Source organism: Xenia sp. Carnegie-2017, unplaced genomic scaffold (assembly GCF_021976095.1).
Source record: "Xenia sp. Carnegie-2017 unplaced genomic scaffold, XeniaSp_v1 HiC_scaffold_13, whole genome shotgun sequence".
NCBI lineage: Eukaryota > Metazoa > Cnidaria > Anthozoa > Malacalcyonacea > Xeniidae > Xenia > Xenia sp. Carnegie-2017.
Genome location: NW_025813436.1, coordinates 2,926,538 through 2,947,388, shown reverse-complemented (window position 1 = coordinate 2,947,388; position 20,851 = coordinate 2,926,538). Strand labels below are relative to the sequence as shown.

Genomic DNA, 20,851 nt, shown 5'->3' with positions numbered 1-20,851 from the left:
AGAGTCAAATTTTAATTGCATTTACGCGAAAAGCAAAACATTTGTGTCAAAACCAAAACATTTATGTCAAAAGCAAAACATTGTAGTCAAAATCATAAGACTTCTGTCAAAAGTAAAACATTCGCGTGAAAACCAAAACAATTCTGACATAAGCATGCAAAGAACATTTGAATGTGCCCTCAAATCAATGGTAATCCCTATTCCTCAAATTTTTCGTCCTAATGTAAAAAAAGGTTTGTTAACATCTCACGTGTTTCAATCAAATGAAAATGTTTTTGGACCGCATTTATACAGGAGAAGAAATTCGAACATTGCTTGAACAGTCATATATATTTTAAGACTTGCAATCTGAAAACAGTGAGTAGTTTACTGAAGAGCTTAGAGAAGAATTCAATGAGGAAGTGACTATTAAATACAATTTTAGTTGTGGTTATGAGTACAATGAAATCCTTGGCTTTTTATCGAAGCACCATGGTTGTAACATCAGTTACAGTACACTTCTCAGACGCTTGAAATATTATGGTCATCAACGTCGACATTTAAAACATTCTCCCAACTTCGATAATACATTTCAGAGGGTTCTGACAAGAATGAGAGAGCTAGTTAGTGGTCCAGAGAATTCCATGGGCTACAGAGCGGTATGGAATTGTCTGCAAATAGAAGGACTGAACGTTCCAAGAGCCATTGTCCAAGACTTGCTTAAAACCATGGATCCTGAAGGAACAGAGCTTCGAAGGAAACATTGTCTTAAAAGAAGAGTATATAAAAATCCTGGACTTAATCAAGCATGGCACCTTGACGGATATGATAAATTAAAGCCTTAAGGATTTCCAATTCATGGCGCCATTGATGGGTTCAGTAGGAAGATACTTTGGCTTAACTGCCTTAACATCACCCGTTCCAACAACTCACCTGACAATTGAATGAAGATATGATCTTCGCACTTTTGCTGGACAATTTAAGCAAATTGTCAAGCAAAAGTGCGAAGATCATATCTTCATTCAATTTCAAACACCGCACTGCATAAAACATTCTTCACCTGACAATGTTGCACGCATGTTTGTCACAGCGATTAGAGTATTTGAAGGCTGTCCAGTTAAACTAATAAGTGATTTAGGGACTGAAAATGGGTTAGTGGCTTCTATTCTGTCTTATTTTAGAGAGACGATTGATGCTCATGATTATGTTGCTTCACCGCGAAATCAGCGTATTGAAGGTTGGTGGTCGTATTATGGTAGACATCATTCAATGTGGTGGAGAAAATTCTTTGCTGATATGGAGTCACAGGAAATTTTGGATTCATCAAGTGAACTTCACATGGAATGCCTATGGTACTGCTTCGCTGACGTCATACAGAAGCATCTTAATTTTATCAAGAATCATTGAATACACACAAAATCTGAAGGTCAAGACATGACACCGTTTCCGGAAGACCGAATTCAGTTTTTTTTCTCCCAGAGCAGCACAATGGGATCGATAATTTGATTTTGAAAGTTCCGAAATCATAAACGTCGAACAACATATTTTACTTCAGCAAGTATTGAATGTTTACCAAGAGTATTTTGAAAATGCAAGAACAACACTTGGACTTTCACAACCAACAAACTGGGAGGAAGCATTGGCATTGTACATGACTCTTACTTATGTTGCTATTCGTGACGCATAATTCTAAAAAAACATTTTTTTGAATTACCTCAAATCATTTCAAACATCTTAGTACCAATGTTAATTGTAAATAGATGGATATAAAAACATATAACAAGTTTTTTAAATTTTCGCATGTGCAACACAAAGTATGAATGAAAAAGAGCTCGTCGACTCCCTGCAGTATGCTTTTTATTCATCACGATTAAGTTGTCACACAGTTCTGGTGAGAAAAATCTAATGCAGAAGAATGCATTTTTTTTAATTATTATTAATTATATTAATGTCGGTGTGGATATAACAGATGTCAAAGATAATAAAAAATAAACCAGTTTGTTGACGTGAGTCAATTCTTTTCTAACAAAAATTTCACCATGGTTGAATCTTGTATGCTCACTGATTTTCCAGTTTCCTTATAATGGTTTTCCGACTACTCATTTTCTCGATTCCCAGGTTGCCTTAAAGAACTAAGGCTCTATTACACCTTCTGGTTGAAGGAGTGTCTCATTTCATTATTGTCAACGCTATAGCAGTGCACCATCGACTAGATCTTTCAAAATGTGATGTTATTTGTCCAATCGGAATTGATATGCAGAAGATAATTACTCGTCACTCCCTCGAGAAACTCGATACAAAATTCGTTGCATTTCAAGATTAATGTTGCCCCCGCGTAGTTCCAAATATATATAACTGAGACTACGTTAATTTACACTTGTTGATACAATTTTAAAATGTTTATTTCTTTTGAAAAGTTTATTTAAAAAGTTTATTTTAAAATTTTATTTTAAAAGGTTGAAAGTAAAACAAAATGATTACTAACATTACTCTCATGATCAAAGCCTAAATACACCAGTGATATTTAACCGCTAAATATGTTAAAATTTAAGGAGTTGTAAAAATCTAGTTGTAAAAAATGTAAGAATACATTTTCACGCACAATTGTAGTGATTAAAGAGCTGGAAGACAGATACGGTGCTGGTGTAGCACATAAACAGAGTTGCCCACAATGTGGTTGTGGAAGTGAGATTTTGAGGGCTGGCGTTTACAGTTCAGCTTGTGGTTGCATAAGTGTTTATTCTGGGGATGAATCATTCACTTGTCCTGAATGTACTTATTCTGCTGAACACAAAGGTATATAACTAGGAAAACAACAATTGACCCAATTTTATTAATGAACTTCAGTTATTTAGCTACCCCTCACTAAAAACTAAAGAACAAATTTTATTGATTTACGGAGAGCATATCAATTCCTACTTTTCTTTTTATCCAAGATAACTTACGTATTTTCATTGAGGTAAATCTGATGTACCATTCTGAGGGAAGATGTGCTGCTTTTGCGCAAATAGGCAGCAGTCAAATGTGAACTTTTTTAGCTTGTTATCTTTTAGTTATCTTTTATAAGCATACCATGAAATATTACTGCGCTTTTTTGCTCAATTCATTCAGAATATCATCCCAATTGCTTAGTTTATCTGTTTTTCAGGCCTGTAAGATACTAAATGTAAAGTAAAAAGATTTAAAAGTTTCATGAAAGCTAAAGGAAGTCAGTGGAAAAGTAAAGTCACCAGAAAAGGAAAAGTAGATAAAGACGTTGAGGTAGTAATTAATATTGGCCTAATGCAATACAAAGATGTCTCTCTTAAACCAGTTAAAGGAAAAAGGATAATAATAAAAGTTTCTGCCATGGCAACATACAAGGATATATTAAAAAGGCACTTTTTTACTGCAGGCCAAATAGCTGCTGTATGTGCCAGATGCATCGTTAGATCCGTTACTGGTATCCATCACGTTGTAGTTAGGACGAATTATAGCAAGTTCTTCTTTTAAGTCGATGACCCTTTATTCCTAGGTTCCTTCTGGGTCATTTTCTCGCAAAATTGACTTCACAGCATGTTTAGGAACTTATGTGGGTACACTTGTGTCTAACTGAGGTTTATGACAAACGGAACAATATCCTTTTAAGCAAACATGTGCGTCAACGAACTCCCTAATTTATCTCTCAAGGTCATCGTAGTTGTAGTCAATATTTCGCGTTCATCCCTCAAAACTGGTCATTAGCCTTTTAATTGTAGCAATGCTAAATGCTTAACATACTGTATTTCATGATGTTTTCTTAAAAACATACGAATGTCTTCATACTTAAATCCTTTAATTAAAGAAGATAAGTCTTTCAAGCGAAAATTCTTCGTGCATCTAGTCTGAATCAGTGTACTCAATAAGAAATTGGTACAAATGAAATAAAAGAGTACTGAATCCACCGAATCGAATCGTTTGACGCCATTTTTATTTGATATTTTGGCGGCATATTGTATATTGTCTTGTATATTTCAATTCCGCCGTGGAGTTTTGTTTATTGCCGTGACACTTGTGGGCCACCGTATCTTTTAGAGAACGACAAGCAGCATTTGACATTGACAAGTTATGTTTAATAATAATTTGTAAAAAAATTCTTCAATTCAGCTGCATTATAACAAATATCTTCGTAATTGTTGAGACAATATGTTTGTGACTAACATTATGTCGTTACATGTTTGTAAATGTAGATCGTCCAGGTTGGTATAGTCCTGAGGACTGTTTTTGTTGTTGTTGACTGACGTTTCGACAACCTTACCGGTAGTCATCTTCAAAGTCAAATGAGGAGTAAACGTCAGGTTAGCCGTATTTTATATCTGGTTCTTACGTCATTGCATTGTGTGTAAAGGAAATGTGTACATCACACAAAACCACCACAATCAGAACATTAACAAGACGTGCACAAATCATGTGATTCACCGGACGCTCTACACAACGAAAACAACTATCTCAAACGTGTTTTTGACAAAAACAACTATAACTCTGACTTCATCAAACGCAACACTTACAAACCAAAGGAACCCAACGAAACGAATAACTCAGCGACAACAGCAACGATACCTTACATCAAAGATACGTCTGAGATTATCTCGCGTATCTTACGACCATACAACATACGTGTCGCACATAAAACCATCACAACGTTACGACAAGTACTAACGAACATAAAGGACAAAGAACAACCCAACGACTGCTCCGACTGCCACGCCTCCTATATCGGGAAACTGGCTGGAACTTAAACATAAGACTTACTGAACACAAACAAGCTACAAAGAAACAAGACAAAACTAGTCACATTGCCGAACATCACCGACTCACAAAGCACAACATTGACTGGGACTCGGCAAATTGCATTACTTACAGCACTGATTATAGGCAAGGCTTACATTAGAAAGTTGGTATACCAACTTGGAACAAACCCCCCTGAACAGATCACAGCAATCACCGGCACCTTACAAACGACTTATTCACAATACAAACAAACGATCAACTAAAAGCATTACACTTCACGCTAATTCACAATTACAATACACAATTGACACCCACGCATTTCTTGCACACACAATACAATGACGTAAGAACCAGATAACAAATACGGCTAACCTGACGTTTACTCCTCGTTTGACTCTGAAGATGACTACCGCTAAGTTGTCGAAACGTCAGTCAATAACAACAAAAACAGTCTTTCTCAGGACTATACCAACCTGGACGAACTACATTTACAAACATGTAACGATACTCCCGGGTTCAAACCATTTACTTCATTATGTCGGTAGATTATATGAAATATTTTGATAAATTGTCCGTTCAACAAAGGTTTTTGTGTTATTATTGGACAATTTTGGTGTCCGCGTCCACTTAATAGAGGTTTCATTACTACGAATTATACGAAATTTAATTCGGGTCTTTACTATGTGTCCTTTAATACGGGGAGTTCGCTTCTGCGCCCCAAAAATCAACAGCTGGGGGAGGAGCGTGGCCTCCCCTGCCACCACGCCACTAGCCAGAACGTTTATTTAAAAAAGATATGAAGAAATAAGCATTGTTAGTAACTAGTTTATGACAATTTCATGTTACAATCATGTCTTCAAAACCACTAGTCAATATTGTTTCAATGTTTGAAAAAAATGGTTACTTCAGGCGAAGCGTTTTCTGCTGTGGATTGAATAGGGATAGTGTCCTGCTTCTCTTCATTTCTCTGTTTATGCAAATGCATGTAATTATGTAACAAGTTCGATATAGAAAACAATAAATAAATAAGTAAATAAAATAAATGAATATAAAAAATAAAATAAATTAATAAAATTAATTCCTGGGCCTGCTAGGCGCCGCTGCATTAAAGATTAAACTCCGTGTTGCTATCATGGTTGCTATGTATGTGTGGGCTCACTCAAACCATCAAACCTAACTTTGCTGAATGTTGACATAGTAAATGTGTGCTTCATCTCGCAAGGCATTGTGCTTTTAGTTATTAAATTAATTTAAAAATTTACTATTAATTCAAAAAATTTTCCGGTGTCCTCATTTTTGATTCATTGGGAAAATGTGGTTAGAAATTTATGTCGAACAATGCGGTTGCTTTTAATTGAGGAATTGCGACTCTGCGTCACAGCGATGAAGAAATTTAAAGATAAACTTGCAAAGGGATCTTCAGGACATGTAAGTAGTTATTTCATTGTATTAATTGGATTTCACAAGAAGTGACTTGTGTAGAAATTGTAAATGTTCATGGTGGAAGCGTCCGAAACTGTGATGTGTACCGAACGGGAACGATCATAATCTCTCTAAAGCCCCTCGTTACTTCTTTGATCTACGTTAAAAATTGCTAGCATGAATCGCTACTTTCAGTAATAAGTCGTGTGATTGTTATCAAGGTATGCTTCAAATTTTGCTTTGTTCTAACTTTTAAATTAGCTTAGCCATTTCTTTGCTATGGTAACTTTGTCGAGTTGTATGTCGACTTCTAAGACACGACAAAGTTGAAATTCATTTATCATAACAATGGACTGTGATGTTGCTGCTATAAAAGAAATGTAGAAGATGTTTCACTGTTTATCATTTTTGCTATTTTCACCTGGTTGCTATTTGTTTTTATGTATATACAGAGGTCTGAGTGCTATTTGTTTGAAGTTTATGCAAAGGTCTGAGTTTTACTAGTCTTTTCTTGTTCACAATTGACTTCATTGACCATCTGATAAAGTTTAATGATGCCCTACAAAGATACAGTTAAAGGAAAAGAATTTCCAATATACAAGCAATTATTTTAAACAAATTAAATTGTATGCATTGCAGCATGTGTGCCCATCATTTGTGCCCATGCTCATTGAAAAATCCTCAAGGATAAACCTTTTGAAACATGCATTCAATCAATGGGGTTATTTTCTCATCATGTGTTTGACATTTACACTGTAATTCTGTTGTTATTCCTGACACCAAATATGTACAGATAATAATAAAGACTTTATGAAGAATAGGATAGTTATTGTGCCCTAATGGGTGAGTTTATCCGAAAAACTTTCCTGTTGTATTTTTTCCCTATTTTTGTATACAAAGGCGCAAATATGCTATGTCACCTCTGTGACCAACAAAAGTTGACGCTTCCTAAGGCTTTTTCAACAAGTGCCATACTTTGCTAACATTGATAAAGCAGAGTAAAAGAAAGTACATGAAATACCACATTAATAAATCCAAATTTAATCTGAAATGGACATATAAACATGTAATACATTAAACTAGTAATTATAAAATGTTTCCCATTTTCACAAATGCTCAATTTTAGCGTATTTCCCAATGGTTTTCACCATAATGTTTTCTTATTTAGGTCTCTATGATAGAATGGAACAAGCATGATGACAAAATGTTGGACTATACAGTTAATGGTGATGAGAACAAACTTAGGTGCACAAACACTTTTTTAGTTCTATGATATGGTATTTGTATTTTTGACATGCTTATACAAACATCTGAAAGGTTTTGTGAGATAAACATAAATATTGTTGTTCACCCATATCTTGCTTGCAAGCCAAGAATGTATCTTGTATCCCTTTTGTATAGTAATACAACAAAATAACTTTTTTAATTTTAATTCTATGATTCCATTGTCATTGAAAAGAAATTCACTCAACTATCCATCAGACGAGCATTGACTAACACTTATGTGAAGACTATTGTAGTAACTCTGACAAAGGAGGAGTACTTTACCATTGACCCTTACTTTACCAATGACCATAACCAATGACTTTTAGTTTAATTACCAATGACTTTTACTTTAATTACCAATGACCTTTAATTTAATTACCAATGACCTTTACTTTAATTACCAATGACCTTTACTTTAATTACCAATAACTTTTAGTTTAATTACCAATGACCTTTACTTTAATTATCAATGACCTTTACTTTAATTACCAATGACCTTTACTTTAATTACCATTGACCTATACTTTAATTACTAATGACCTTTACTTTAATTATCAGTGACCTTTACTTTAATTAGCAGTGACCTTTACTTTAATTATCAATGACCTTTACTTTAATTACCAATGACCTTTACTTTAATTACCATTGACCTATACTTTAATTACTAATGACCTTTACTTTAATTATTAGTGACCTTTACTTTAATTAGCAGTGACCTTTACTTTAATTACCAATGACCTTTACTTTAATTACCAATGACCCCTACTTGATCTTTACTTTTCCAATAACCTTTATCTCATAAATGGCCATTATCCAAGCTGCGGCCCTTACTTTAGGAATGAATCTTGCACAATTGTTATTTTCATTTAAGCAGTAAAACACAATAGCAATGCTATTCACAATATTATCACTGCTTACGTACATAATCTATGGCCTTCATCGAGCATCGCATAATGTATGTTTTTGCTTGTGTTGTGCTTGTTGCAATAACTTTTCCTCAAGCAAGAGTTTTTTGACTCTTTTCTTACCAGATGAATTTCATAAAAACTCCTTATCATCTAACACAACGCAATAGAGGGTTGAATTAAGCTATAAACTGATTTAAGTACTAGTATGAGATGATGTAATAACTTTTATAATGGATTTCATTATTGTCGCATCATACCTAAATCTGAGCGTTAACCCACCACACCCTTTTTATCGTTTGTCATCAATTGTTTTTTGACGGTTGCAGATTTTTGACGTGCTTGAATGCTTAACCCAATTCGTATTATGTTTAGTTCAACAACATCTGAAGGAGAAACAGCAGATTCGCTTTTTTTCACCAGTTTTTAATCGAATTTTTAATCCAAGTTCATCCTCACCTACAGGTTGGCTTTGGGAAGGAAAGGTGTTTCTCCTTTGAAGAAGAAATCCGACGGGAAGACCTTGTAAGATGTTTATAGCTAAATGATAATGGATGGGGGTTCACTGATTTTATGAAAAGGGTTTGCTGAGAAAGCAACTTACAGCTGTCAAGTGGCAATTACCCCCTTTGCTTCACCCGGGCTACGCTCCCATTGGGTAGATGGAGACCTGCAAAGTGGCATAGTTTTAATATTTTTTTCTATTAAAATGTCTGTTGTCATTAACTTTTGTTGAATTGTTGTTATCTGCAACTTCAACGAAAAGGAATTTTCTTTACAAAATTAGAGCTCCTGAGTAGCGTCATGCTTGGCATAATTTGTTTTTTATCATCAGTCCGACGCCTGTCTGATGTCTTAGCTGTGTTAGTCGTTTTAATTTACCACACATTGAAGGGGCTTTATTGGTGCAATCGATAGAGTGCATATTTTTATCTGTTGGAGTTTATTTGGATTGTGCTGCTTTATTGATGTTATTTTAGTAATATATTGTAGAAAATAGTAAGGTGGTGGTGGTGGGGTTGGGGGTTGGTGATGGAACTTGTAGATGTGTCTATATGGTGTTTGTTGGTTGTTTTTTGATCAGGCTAGATGTCGCATGTGAACTTGGGAATGTCTCTTGTTTGGATGTTTTGCTCGAGCGATGTGCTGATATTGTTTCTGTTAGCAAAGCTGGTAAGAATGCGCTTTTTGTTAACTTGATTGCATTGACAAACTTTTTGTCTCATTTAATAGACGAGTTTTGACGTTCTTGAATTACAGACCAGAATTTACACATGAACTATACGCGTCAATTGCATTCAGACATATTGAAACACATGTCTATGCGTGTCTATTTTTTCTCATGCTTATACACCTGAACTATACGTGTCAATTTTATTCTGGAATTTACATATGAACAGAACCTGGAAATTGTATACAGACGTCTCAAGTCATCAGTACAAAGTACATTTCAAAGTTTTTAATAATGTCTTTGTTGGTCTTTGTTGAATCTTGAATCTTAAGACAGGGATTGACATCTCTGTCTTAGTATCAACTTTAATAGCATTTAACATAATGATATAGTAAAACATTACCATAATTTCTAATTAGCAGCAATTTTTTTCTCAAGTGTTTTTTAAGATATAGTAAAAAACATTTAATAAAAACGACGATTTTTTTAGTAGAAAACATGTTTCGAGTTCGACATTAACAAATGCCATCTTCAGTGCGAAATAATAGTGTTACGAAATATGATACAGTATAGGAAGATATGAATAAATTATTTACATTGAATTGGAGTGTGATATATTTAAAGTAAGTTCAAAACAAAAAAAATGTATAAATAAACAAGTATTTACATTAGAAATGGTAATAAATGAAATTAGGCGTATTATATAGTAAACATAAAGATATTGAAACAGGGACTTTGTCGTGGTGACAAACTTAAAGATGGATTTCAAAATAGCAAATACCATGGTGAATGGTGATAATAACAATGTAATAGTCCTTAAAAGAACTGTTTTAACCAGAACAATAACCCAACAATTCAAAGGAACCGTTATTTACAGCTAGAAAGAGACACTATGCATTTCGGCAGACTACTCATCAGGTGTCAACGTCTGCTAAATGAGAACCTCCAAGCCATGCTATATTTATAATGTTACAAAAGGTCAATGTCATCCCTATTTTTAGAGATGACACTTAAAACAGAGACAGATTAAACACGTAATCTTTTTGTCGGCAAAGGACAGGATTAGTCAATTTAATTAATACCGATTCCATGACGCGTAGCTATAATAACGAGCGACATTTTTAAATAATTTTAAAGTTTTCATCACAATAAGCATTAGCACAGCGAGTGTTGCTTAAAAGATGTTTTCCAATCGCTGAATCACATAGAATCGGATTTTCACGTTTACACCCACGTTTTGGTAGTTGTCGTAAAGGAACAGTTTTATTCCTGACAGAAGCTGGTACATGCTGTTTTATTCTCTCACTCAACCTTTTAGAAGTCCTACCTACATAGCGAGCATTACACTCACATTTAAACTCGTGGACTACATTGCTTGATATTTGAGCAGGGAGAGACTCTTTGGGAGTGGGTGGAAGAATTGTTCTTTTTGAGAATACAAAGACCACATTGCATGCAAAAAACAAACTCTCAGTGATATTTTTAGTTTCCTTCTCGAGAAAATAAAACTGTTCCTTTACGACAACTACCAAAACGTGGGTGTAAAGGTGAAAATCCGATTCTATGTGATTCAGCAATTGGAAAACATCTTTCAAGCAACACTCGCTGTGCCAATGCTTATTGTGATGAAAACTTTAAAATTATTAAAAAAATGTCGCTCGTTATTCCAGCTACGCGTCATGGAGTCGGTATTAATTAAATTGACTAATCCTGTCCTTTGCGGACAAAAGGATTACGTGTTTAATCTGTCTCTGTTTTAAGTGTCATCTCTAAAAATAGGGATGATATTGACCTTTTGTAACGTTATAAATATAGCATGGTTTGGAGGTTCTCATTTAGCAGACGTTGACACCTGATGAGTAGTCTGCCGAAATGCATAGTGTCTCTTTCTAGCTGTAAATAACGGTTCATTTGAATTGTTGGGTTAGTGTTCTGGTTAAAACAGTTCTTTTAAGAACTATTACATTGTTATTATCACCACTCACCATGGTATTTGCTATTTAGAAATCCATATTTAAGTTTGTCACCACGACAAAGTCCCTGTTTCAATATCTTTATGTTTACTATATAATACGCCTAATTTCATTTATTACCATTTCTAATGTAAATACTTGTTTATTTATACATTTTTTTTGTTTTGAACTTACTTTAAATATATCACACTCCAATTCAATGTAAATAATTTATTCATATCTTCCTATACTGTATCATATTTCGTAACACTATTATTTCGCACTGAAGATGGCATTTGTTAATGTCGAACTCGAAACATGTTATCTACTAAAAAAAATCGTCGTTTTTATTAAATGTTTTTTACTATATCATTATGTTAAATGCTATTAAAGTTGATACTAAGACAGAGATGTCAATCCCTGTCTTAAGATTCAAGATTCAACAAAGACCAACAAAGACATTATTAAAAACTTTGAAACTGTAAAAATAAAAAGTTAATGATATGTACAACTATATGAAGTAAAAATTATTAAAAAGTAGGAAGAATTAGAAAGTACTGTTCTACCCTGTTAACGTGTGGGAGTCAGTATTTTTGGAATACAAATACTCCAGCATACTTTTAAACGCCGTTAAATTAAACGTTAACCTAAGTGGCTCTGGTTGGTTTTTCCAAAGATAAGCTCCGCTATATGAGAAGGAACGCTTTAAATAATCTGTTTAGGTTTTGGAATGAACAACTTGCCGTTAGAAGGGAGTGCTGAAATAAACTATCACTAATTATTTCTTGTAAATATAGACGGCGTTTGACCGGAAAGGGTTTTAAACATAAAAGTATCTTTTTGTTTTTGACGAATAGTACGTAAATTATCCCACTTCAATTTTTCATGAAGGTAGTCAGACGATATGTCATATGTTGAACATGTTATGACACGGGCTGCTCTGTTTTGGAATTTTTGAAGCCTATCACGTAGAGTATGTCCGAGTTCATCCCATACTAGATAACAGTAGGAGAGGTAGGGCTCAATAAAACCTTGATAGACTTTCTTTGCTGTATCCTGTTCATTGAGCCTACGTACTTGTTTGAGTGCACCATTGATCTGAAAAATTAGTACCTGGATAGACTTCTACATATGAAATCATTATGAAACTTAAAGCCAGTTTTCATTTTGCACAACCGATTCTTGGGATTACTCAATCACAATATGGCGTAGCGTTAGCTAAGCGATTGCAGTATTGTACTTTTTAAAATTAAATTTTGATGAGACCTTTTTGATAACGCATTTACATGGTCATGCTATGTAAGATTTTCATCCAAAATAATCCCTTAGGTTTTTGCTGATTTCACTTGTTTAACTGATGTATTATTTACAGTAACAGAAAGCTCATGATATTTAAAAGTAGCTAGCCGCTGACTTAAGCAAAGATGATAAATTCTGTCTTGGCATAATTTAAGCGTAATTTATTTACTGTCAACCACTGGTTAAGGCTGTGTAGGTCAACATTCATACGGTTTTCAAGATCATAGAGAGAATTACTTCTAAAAATTATATTTTTTATCGTCTGCAAACATTCTGGGCAATCCCTCGTTCAAGCAGTTCGGAAGATCATAAATATAGACCGAAAACAAAAGGGGTAAAATAATTGAACCTTGCAGAACTCCCGTTTTTATAGGAAAACTAATGGATAATTCCCATTAACGTGTCATCTTTGTAGACGATCAGTTAAATATGATCGAAACCAAGATAGGGCCACACCATCCACACCGTATGCTTTAAGCTTTGATAGTAAGATAACATGATCTATAGTGTCTAAGGCCTTTTTTAAATCATTGAAATCTACATCGTTTAAAACACCCCTATGAATATTGACAAACCAATTGTTTGTTGCTTCAAGCATTGAGGTTAAAATAGTAGCGAGAGACTTGCTGAGCGGAAATCGAATTCGTGTAATAAAAATTAATGCCCAACATAAAGTTTTGATTAGAGCCATAGAAATTGACCAGAAAAATTGTAAAATTGAATTTATTGTAACGTTTCGTCTTTACTCAAGAATGAAGATGTCTTGAGTAAAGACGAAACGTTACATTGAGGTTAAAGTACTATGTGGAGGTCTATAACCAGATTGATAAGGATTATTGATTTGCAAATTCTCTTCAACTCTTGATTGAGCTTAGATCGGTTTGCACCGGCCAATCAGCGCACGTGTTGAATTGTTGTTATTTTATAAATAAACAATAAGTAACAATACTGTAGACCAACAAATAAACGTAAAGCTAGATGATCTTTAGGTTTATAACTTTTTGCTAAAAAATCTTTTCTGTCCTTCAAGTATAATTAATCTTTTATCTAGGCAGTTCAGCACTACATACGGCAGCAAAGACAGGGCACGCTCAATGCTTAGCAAAGTTGTTGCAACATAAAGTAAGAGTTGGTTCCCAGGACCAGGAGAGGATGACAGCATTACATCACTCCGGTCAGTATCTTCAAAAATAAATATTGTGTTTCTCTGGGGCATGCGCTTTCGTGAGGGCTCATGCTGAACCACATACATTGAAGGTCTGCTTTACTGATTTTCTCATCTTGGTTCACCACCCTGCCACCACCACCCCTTAACGGATACTTCTATGAAAGAGAGTGTACATGTCTGAGATGATGGACGTTTTCTGAACTAACTGTGTTATATGTCATAAAGAGGGGATACGTCGTAAAAACCATGCAGTTTAACCTAGGGCATGCTAACCAGGGGAGATTACGAAAACTTGTTGTGGGCCCTGCGCATTATGGTCCCATTGCACATTAAATATATGTTTGAGAAGTTCAAAAAGTTTCAAATAGATAACAGCATATAACAGCAACATCTGTAGCAAAGTTGCATACTTGCTTTATAATGTGTTATGTTCTCATTAATCGTTTTACTTCCCCCCAAAATGCTGCTCATTCTTTTTTCTCCCTGAAGGGCCCGATTTAACCATACTAGACTGTGTTGTTGAATAGATCTTAAATTCGATGGCGTCATATTCATAGAAAATGTTCTCTTCTAATATTGGTATGTTTTATTTCATCAGCCAGTAAGGGTCATTCAGATTGTGTTACAGTCTTGATTACCAGCGGCGCCAAATTGAATATCAGAGACAAGGTGAGTAGAAAAGGTGGTTCAGATAGACATTTACCATACATCTACTGGGGTGATTGGTGGGATCACTGGTGGGCAGAATTTATGAATCTACTTACTTGAGACATTACGGAATGCAATGTTAAACAATTTTGGCTGTTGTGACATTGTTGAAAACGCTATAAAGCGGGTATATAGTCTAGAGGAATGTAAGTCTTATTTATACACCTGTAGGGAGAAGGTAGGACGAAAACTGTCATTCTGAACTTGCATTCTTGAAAATAACATAAATGTGGTTGTAACTGTAGTTCCAAGAGGAAGTTTTACATGAATGTTTTGAGAATACTGTCTGAATTTTCAAAAAGATCTCAGAGATAACACCGTTTGATGTTCCATTTAGGATGGTCGAACACCTTTATTGATCGCCATTCAGGCAGCAAGGGAGATGATCGTTAAAATGCTGGTTGAAAACGGCGCCAAAGTCAATTTAACTGACAGCTCTCAAAAGTATGTTGCGTTATTGATATGTAAGCGTCATCTACGTAAGTTGCACTTAGATTGGTGCCTTGTACTCGAATTTTTATGTCATAATGAGGATGGTGAATAAATCAATGTACTTGATCTCCTTATACTTACGTCATATTGAGGATGGTATATAAGAAATCAATATACTGTATCTCATTATACTTATGTCATAGTAAGGACAGTTAATAAGAAATCAATGTACTTAATCTCCTTATACTTATGTCATAGTGAGGATGGTACATAAGAAATCAATATACTATATCTCCTTATACTAATGTCATAGTGAGGATGCTACATAAGAAATCAATGTACTTGATCTCCTTATACTTATGTCATAGTGAGGATGGTACATAAGAAATCAATATATTGTATCTCATTATAATAATGTCATAGTAAGGCCTGTTAATAATAAATCAATGTACTTGATCTCCTTATACTTATGTCATAGTGAGGATGGTGCATAAGAAATCTCACTTAATGTCATTATAATTATGTCATAGTAAAGACAGTTAATAAGAAATCAATGTACTTGATCTCCTTATACTTATGTCATAGTGAGGATGGTACATAAGAAATCAATATACTGTATCTCATTATAATTATGTCATAGTAAGGACAGTTAATAATAAATCAATGTACTTAATCTCCTTATACTTATGTCATAGTGACCATGGTACATGTAAATTGAAAGTTCTTTTTATATTTAAACTGCGTTATGTAGAACACCTCTAATGTACGCTTCTCTGATTGGTCTAAAAGAGTCGGTTGGATTGCTACTGCAAAATGGTGCCAACCCCCTTTTGCGGGATACAAATGGACATATAGGTACAGTAATTGTAACAATTACTTATCATGTTTTAGAAATAAAAAACATCTTTCGTATTTCTGTGGAGTTATAGTTAAATAAAGTTAATTCCAGTTGTGACTTGGTAATGAACTCCAACTTCTGCTCTGTTTCTTTTTCAGCGGAAGATTTCGCTCGAATCAGTGGCTATTCAGAGATTGTCGATATGATTTCTAGTGCTCCTGTTCTCTTGCAGTGGAGTATGGGTAGGTGTACGTTTGGTGCAAATACGCTACCAAATATTTGTTGGTTTTGCATATCCCTTGTTTTGTTTCAATATGGGATCCCTTTCCTTCTTCATTTTATTTGACCTTCTTAGAATAGGTTTGTGCTTTAGTCTTTCAAATATTCTCGATAAGCACACTTTTCCCCGCGTGTTTTTATAGCTGACGAATACATTGATGATGAAGACATACCATCTCAAGATGTAAGTTACAGAATTAAATGTTCTACTGCTTTGCATTTTCAAACCCTTACTGACAGTTGAAACACGAGGAAAATTTGATCTTCAGAAGTGAATTTAAGGCTGTTGCTGTTTTAAATTTTTTTTGGTGCAAAGAAATGCGCTTGGTAATACTTAAACCATGTATTCTTGAAGGCTTTATGTTTGATGAAGTGCCAGTATTGGAATTGGTAATTGGTGTTTATCGCTAAATCATAGAATAGCGTTGTTGCATGGACATTGCAGGCCAATTTTGAAGAATACGCATGCGTATTGAATAAAACGTAAAGGCAAATCGTTTTCTTGATTATTCACGCTTGGTTCGTTCGTTGTGTGATAGGGAGTTTTCACAGGGATGATATATGCAGAATTGGGGAGTTGCTTGTCCTTGTAATTTCCGAATAATTAGCCAATTTTCATTCATACGGAAATCCTTAGGCCTTTCTAACTATCCATGTCAAAATTACAGTCATGCAGAGGGGCGCATTGGAAGATGTGTCTGACAGCCTAAGCTTTAGAAATATTTGCAAAATGTCGGTCCAGAGCTGATAGATGGCTTTTTTCATCAAATACAGGCTGTAGAAACGATGGTCCCAGCATGTCAAACGCTCCCAATTTATTTTCGAATGTGCGTCTTCACCCCCTTTTAACGATGTACACATATATGTACTGCAAAAACCTGTTTCACCATGCGAGCAAAGTTTCATACGAATATACTATTGTTCTTTCGTACCTTATACATCGTACAAAGTTTTAGAAATTTGCTTCTCTGTAATGACATTCCTTGCATTCTGACCGTGAGTTTTGATACAAAACAGTAAAAACATTATTTTTTGTTCATACTATATGCACAGAAATTTTTGAGGGTTTTCATCAATTAAAATTCAAGCTTCTTGTCAACCATGTATTATATTATCATTCAACTCTTAAAGGCTCGGGCTTTCCACATAGCATCGAGGTTGTGACCCATTTGTCAGTGCTGGAACTAGAGGTTTAATCTTATTGAAATTGAGTGGTCAACTTTTTGATGATATTGTTTTAAACATATGTAGGGTTCAATTATTGGTAGTAACGACGGATCAGATGTCGCCTCTGTCATGTCTCGTCCTGATTCAGATCATTGCCGCGAAGTGAGTGAAGCGTATTTTTTTGTTTTGTACGCTCTGAAAATTCTGTTCCTCTTTAAGTGCTGATGATCTTATTTTGGTTTTTTATTGATTTCGGCAGATCTCAAAAAGTTAGTTAACATCTTCTAAATTAGTTTTTACGCGCAAACAATAAATGCAGCTCAAATACAAATCAAGCGCACCCAAAGTCCTGAATCCCAGGAATACGCTTTCAACGACAATCTGGGGCCGGTTGTATAAAGCTCTTATCTATTTTTAACTACACTTTTTGCAGTTAAAAAGTAGTTAAATTTAACCACGCAGTTCAATCGGTTGCATAAAAAAGTAGTTAGCGCTAACTGCAGTTATTAAAGGTAGTTAAAGGTAACTACGTTTTTATGCAACCTGCTCCAGATGTTCCGAAAGCGTTAATTGAGGGGGGGGGGTATTCATGTATTCAGATGTACCCGACTAATTTCATTTCAACGTATGATTAATACCGTGAGTTGCTTTCAAAATAATCAGTCGGGCACAACTGATTACATGAATAAATCGAATATGTGTTAGTTTATATGAATATAGAGGTTATATTGTATATTATGTATTGTCATGAAATTTTCAAAATATGCCATGCCTATAAGTGTTAAAACACCGCACCGCACAGTTAAGAAAGTATATTGTTAAGTAGACTTAGGTTATTTCCAGTTTTTGCTGCTTTTTTTCCAAAATCTGTATTTGAGCCGTTGTAAGTTGTAACTTTGGCGTTTTATCCAAAAACTAATTTACAAGTTATCAATCGAGTAATAAGTGTCAACCAAGATACATTGCGCGTTAAACTTAGCGTGACTGTCAATTCGTGCGTCGAGAAAAGGCTAATTATGTTATAGTTGTCCGTGCAACTAAGACAAACGATGATGATTAATGTAAATTAGAGTTTTTAAACAATGTTTTTTGCAAACTTTTTAGCTAAATAAGACTACGTAGTATTAAAATTGAGTTCAGTGTGCCGCAAGCTCAAAACCTAACAATGTAAACATAAACTAAAGCGCGAAATGCATCTTGGTTGACACACATACAAACTTGATGGTGGTCGCATTGTTTACGAATATTACCTTCAAACCACGTAGTCTGTTCCATACCTTTACAAATTTTCTCAAAGTTCGCATAATGAGTAAAATTGTTAATTTCTGTTCTCATTTTATGTCTTCCGACTTAATTTCTCTATTTTTCATGAGTGAAATGCTTTTCTCTATTTTTCATGAGTGAATGGCTATTTTATGCCAACTGTACAAAATTTGTCTGTGGAAGAAATTCTTCATTTTTGAATGATGTAGTACAAACACTGGATTTGACCACTCATATGGCGCGTTATGTTTTTTAATTTTCAAATATACTTTACATTGCAGAGTGTGTACAGCAGCGATAGAATATCTTCGTCGGTAAGTTTTAGCATTCAGTGTTGAGTTGGCCGGCATTTTACTCGGAAGGATTTTTAACATACAGCTGAATATCGTTTTAGTAAATTTACGACTTTAAAGCTACTTTTCACTTTCCCCAATGACTTAAGCTCATCAGTTTGACTTGTACCAGAATTATCGGACAATTACTACGATAAACAGGACTCAGGTCCACCTTATTAGCGGAATCTGGCCTTTGAAAATAAATTATATTTTATACACAGTAATTGGTCAAAATACCCAGTGGGGCGTAGCCAGCATCGATGATTGTGGGAGGGGCAATATTCATGAATGCATTTTATAATCCGCTGAAAACAGTGATTTTCATAGGAACTTGATACGGCAGAACATGAATATATAGATATTGCCCCCACCCAATTATTGTGCTGGCTACGCCACTGAAAATGCCTTTGGATTCAATTTTCGCACTAGATCTTTGTCCAGCCTAATGCACATATAAGTTGAAGTTATAGTAGCACCTCATTACGTGTAAAATAATGTTTATATAATTTGTCTGATATAAGCTTATAAACTAAATTGATGTTAAAATTTTCAGAAAAGCGTTCCCCAATATAATATGTCATGATTGAAGTAATGACTCCATTTGACAAACGGGCAGCACTGTTAGGAAAATGCGAGGGAAGAAACACAATGTTGAAACAAATGTGTTGAGCAAAAATTGCATGGAACCGGCGTTCAATCTGTATTTACGGATGACTTGACTTGTTTGTATTTTACTGGCAGGCAGATTTGGTGAAGTGCATTTAGAAAACTCTTGCAACAATGCTTAACCTACCTTACTGCCTGACAGCAAAACTTAAACAAAGAAAGTCATCTATTTTTTGTATGGTTTGACCAAGCAATCCAAATCATATTCCAGCAATGTTTCACTAACTGAAGCCTTTTACAACTTTAAGAAAGACTTGGACTCTTGCGCTGCATCCACATTCTGTTGTCCGAGCCTTAGCCTATAAAGCCAGGCAATAGCTAAACAAGAAAATTTTAGTGACACATTTTAACCCCCAAATTTTTTCTCCAATTATAGTTTCAGTTGCTTCCTCGTTGTTTCACAATTGTCTCACCAATATCACACCAATAGCTTGCAGTTCATTCGCAGTCATTCTTCCTAAATTATCTAGTTCGAACTATTTCATGTGAATGATCGGATTAAGATGATTTTTAATATTTGTGTTCCCAGTAATGGCTCCCATTTCAGTGCAAAGCGGAGGAATTTTTGTCAAAATCAGACGACAAAAGCATTATCGCCATTATGTCACGAAAATAGAATATATTTTAATTGTTCTTTAATGACACATACTTTCATTTGCAAAGACATGCATTTCTGATTTACATGCAAAGATACAATGTGTGTAAAAAACACTCTTGTATAATGCATTCATGTGTTTATAGCTTGATGCATGCACAGACATTAGCAGGCGATAGGTTTTATTAATGCTGCTATAGAAGACAGTTTGTTCTATTTTCACAGCTGTAGGTGCTAAGTCTTAACAAGTATGATATAAATCTGTCTCGCACCACAAGATTTTAAAATTTACACTTTTGATTGACTGTACGGGAAATTTCTTCTGCCAACTGTAGGTCGTTCGTTTCAACCAAATTGCTATGCCCATGTAACAATCATGGCGTATAATATATGTCATCAGTTTTATCCGTTTGGCAAACTTTACACCTAAGCCATAAGTAAACAATTTTATTATGACAATCTGTTTCATATAATCCGTTTAAGAATGAACTGTGTGACTCGTTTTTTTTCTGCGTGAACAAGGTCTAAGAAAAACACAGAGTTTAATTAAGTTTTTGAGACACTGTAAGATAATTCTGGCTTCATACTGGTATAAGACTGATTCAGTTGACATTATTTTGTGTTGCAAATTGCTTTCACTAGCATAAGAGGTTTAAA

The 20,851-nt window shown here is 34.6% G+C and overlaps 1 protein-coding gene across 1 annotated transcript in view; it reads left to right on the top strand.

The window, feature by feature from the left end:
- Positions 1 to 5,890: 5,890 nt before the first annotated feature.
- The window catches only part of LOC124456840 (uveal autoantigen with coiled-coil domains and ankyrin repeats-like), a 33,388-nt gene continuing 18,427 nt past the window's right edge, over positions 5,891 to 20,851 (top strand). Inside the window, exons 1-12 of the mRNA XM_047007165.1 lie at positions 5,891 to 6,156; positions 7,319 to 7,395; positions 8,787 to 8,846; positions 9,406 to 9,494; positions 13,795 to 13,917; positions 14,510 to 14,580; positions 14,957 to 15,063; positions 15,803 to 15,906; positions 16,048 to 16,131; positions 16,312 to 16,352; positions 17,420 to 17,497; positions 18,880 to 18,912. Of these exons, the coding sequence (XP_046863121.1) occupies positions 6,067 to 6,156; positions 7,319 to 7,395; positions 8,787 to 8,846; positions 9,406 to 9,494; positions 13,795 to 13,917; positions 14,510 to 14,580; positions 14,957 to 15,063; positions 15,803 to 15,906; positions 16,048 to 16,131; positions 16,312 to 16,352; positions 17,420 to 17,497; positions 18,880 to 18,912 (957 nt within the window). The 5' untranslated portion in view covers positions 5,891 to 6,066. The remainder of the gene's footprint in view (positions 6,157 to 7,318; positions 7,396 to 8,786; positions 8,847 to 9,405; positions 9,495 to 13,794; positions 13,918 to 14,509; positions 14,581 to 14,956; positions 15,064 to 15,802; positions 15,907 to 16,047; positions 16,132 to 16,311; positions 16,353 to 17,419; positions 17,498 to 18,879; positions 18,913 to 20,851) is intronic.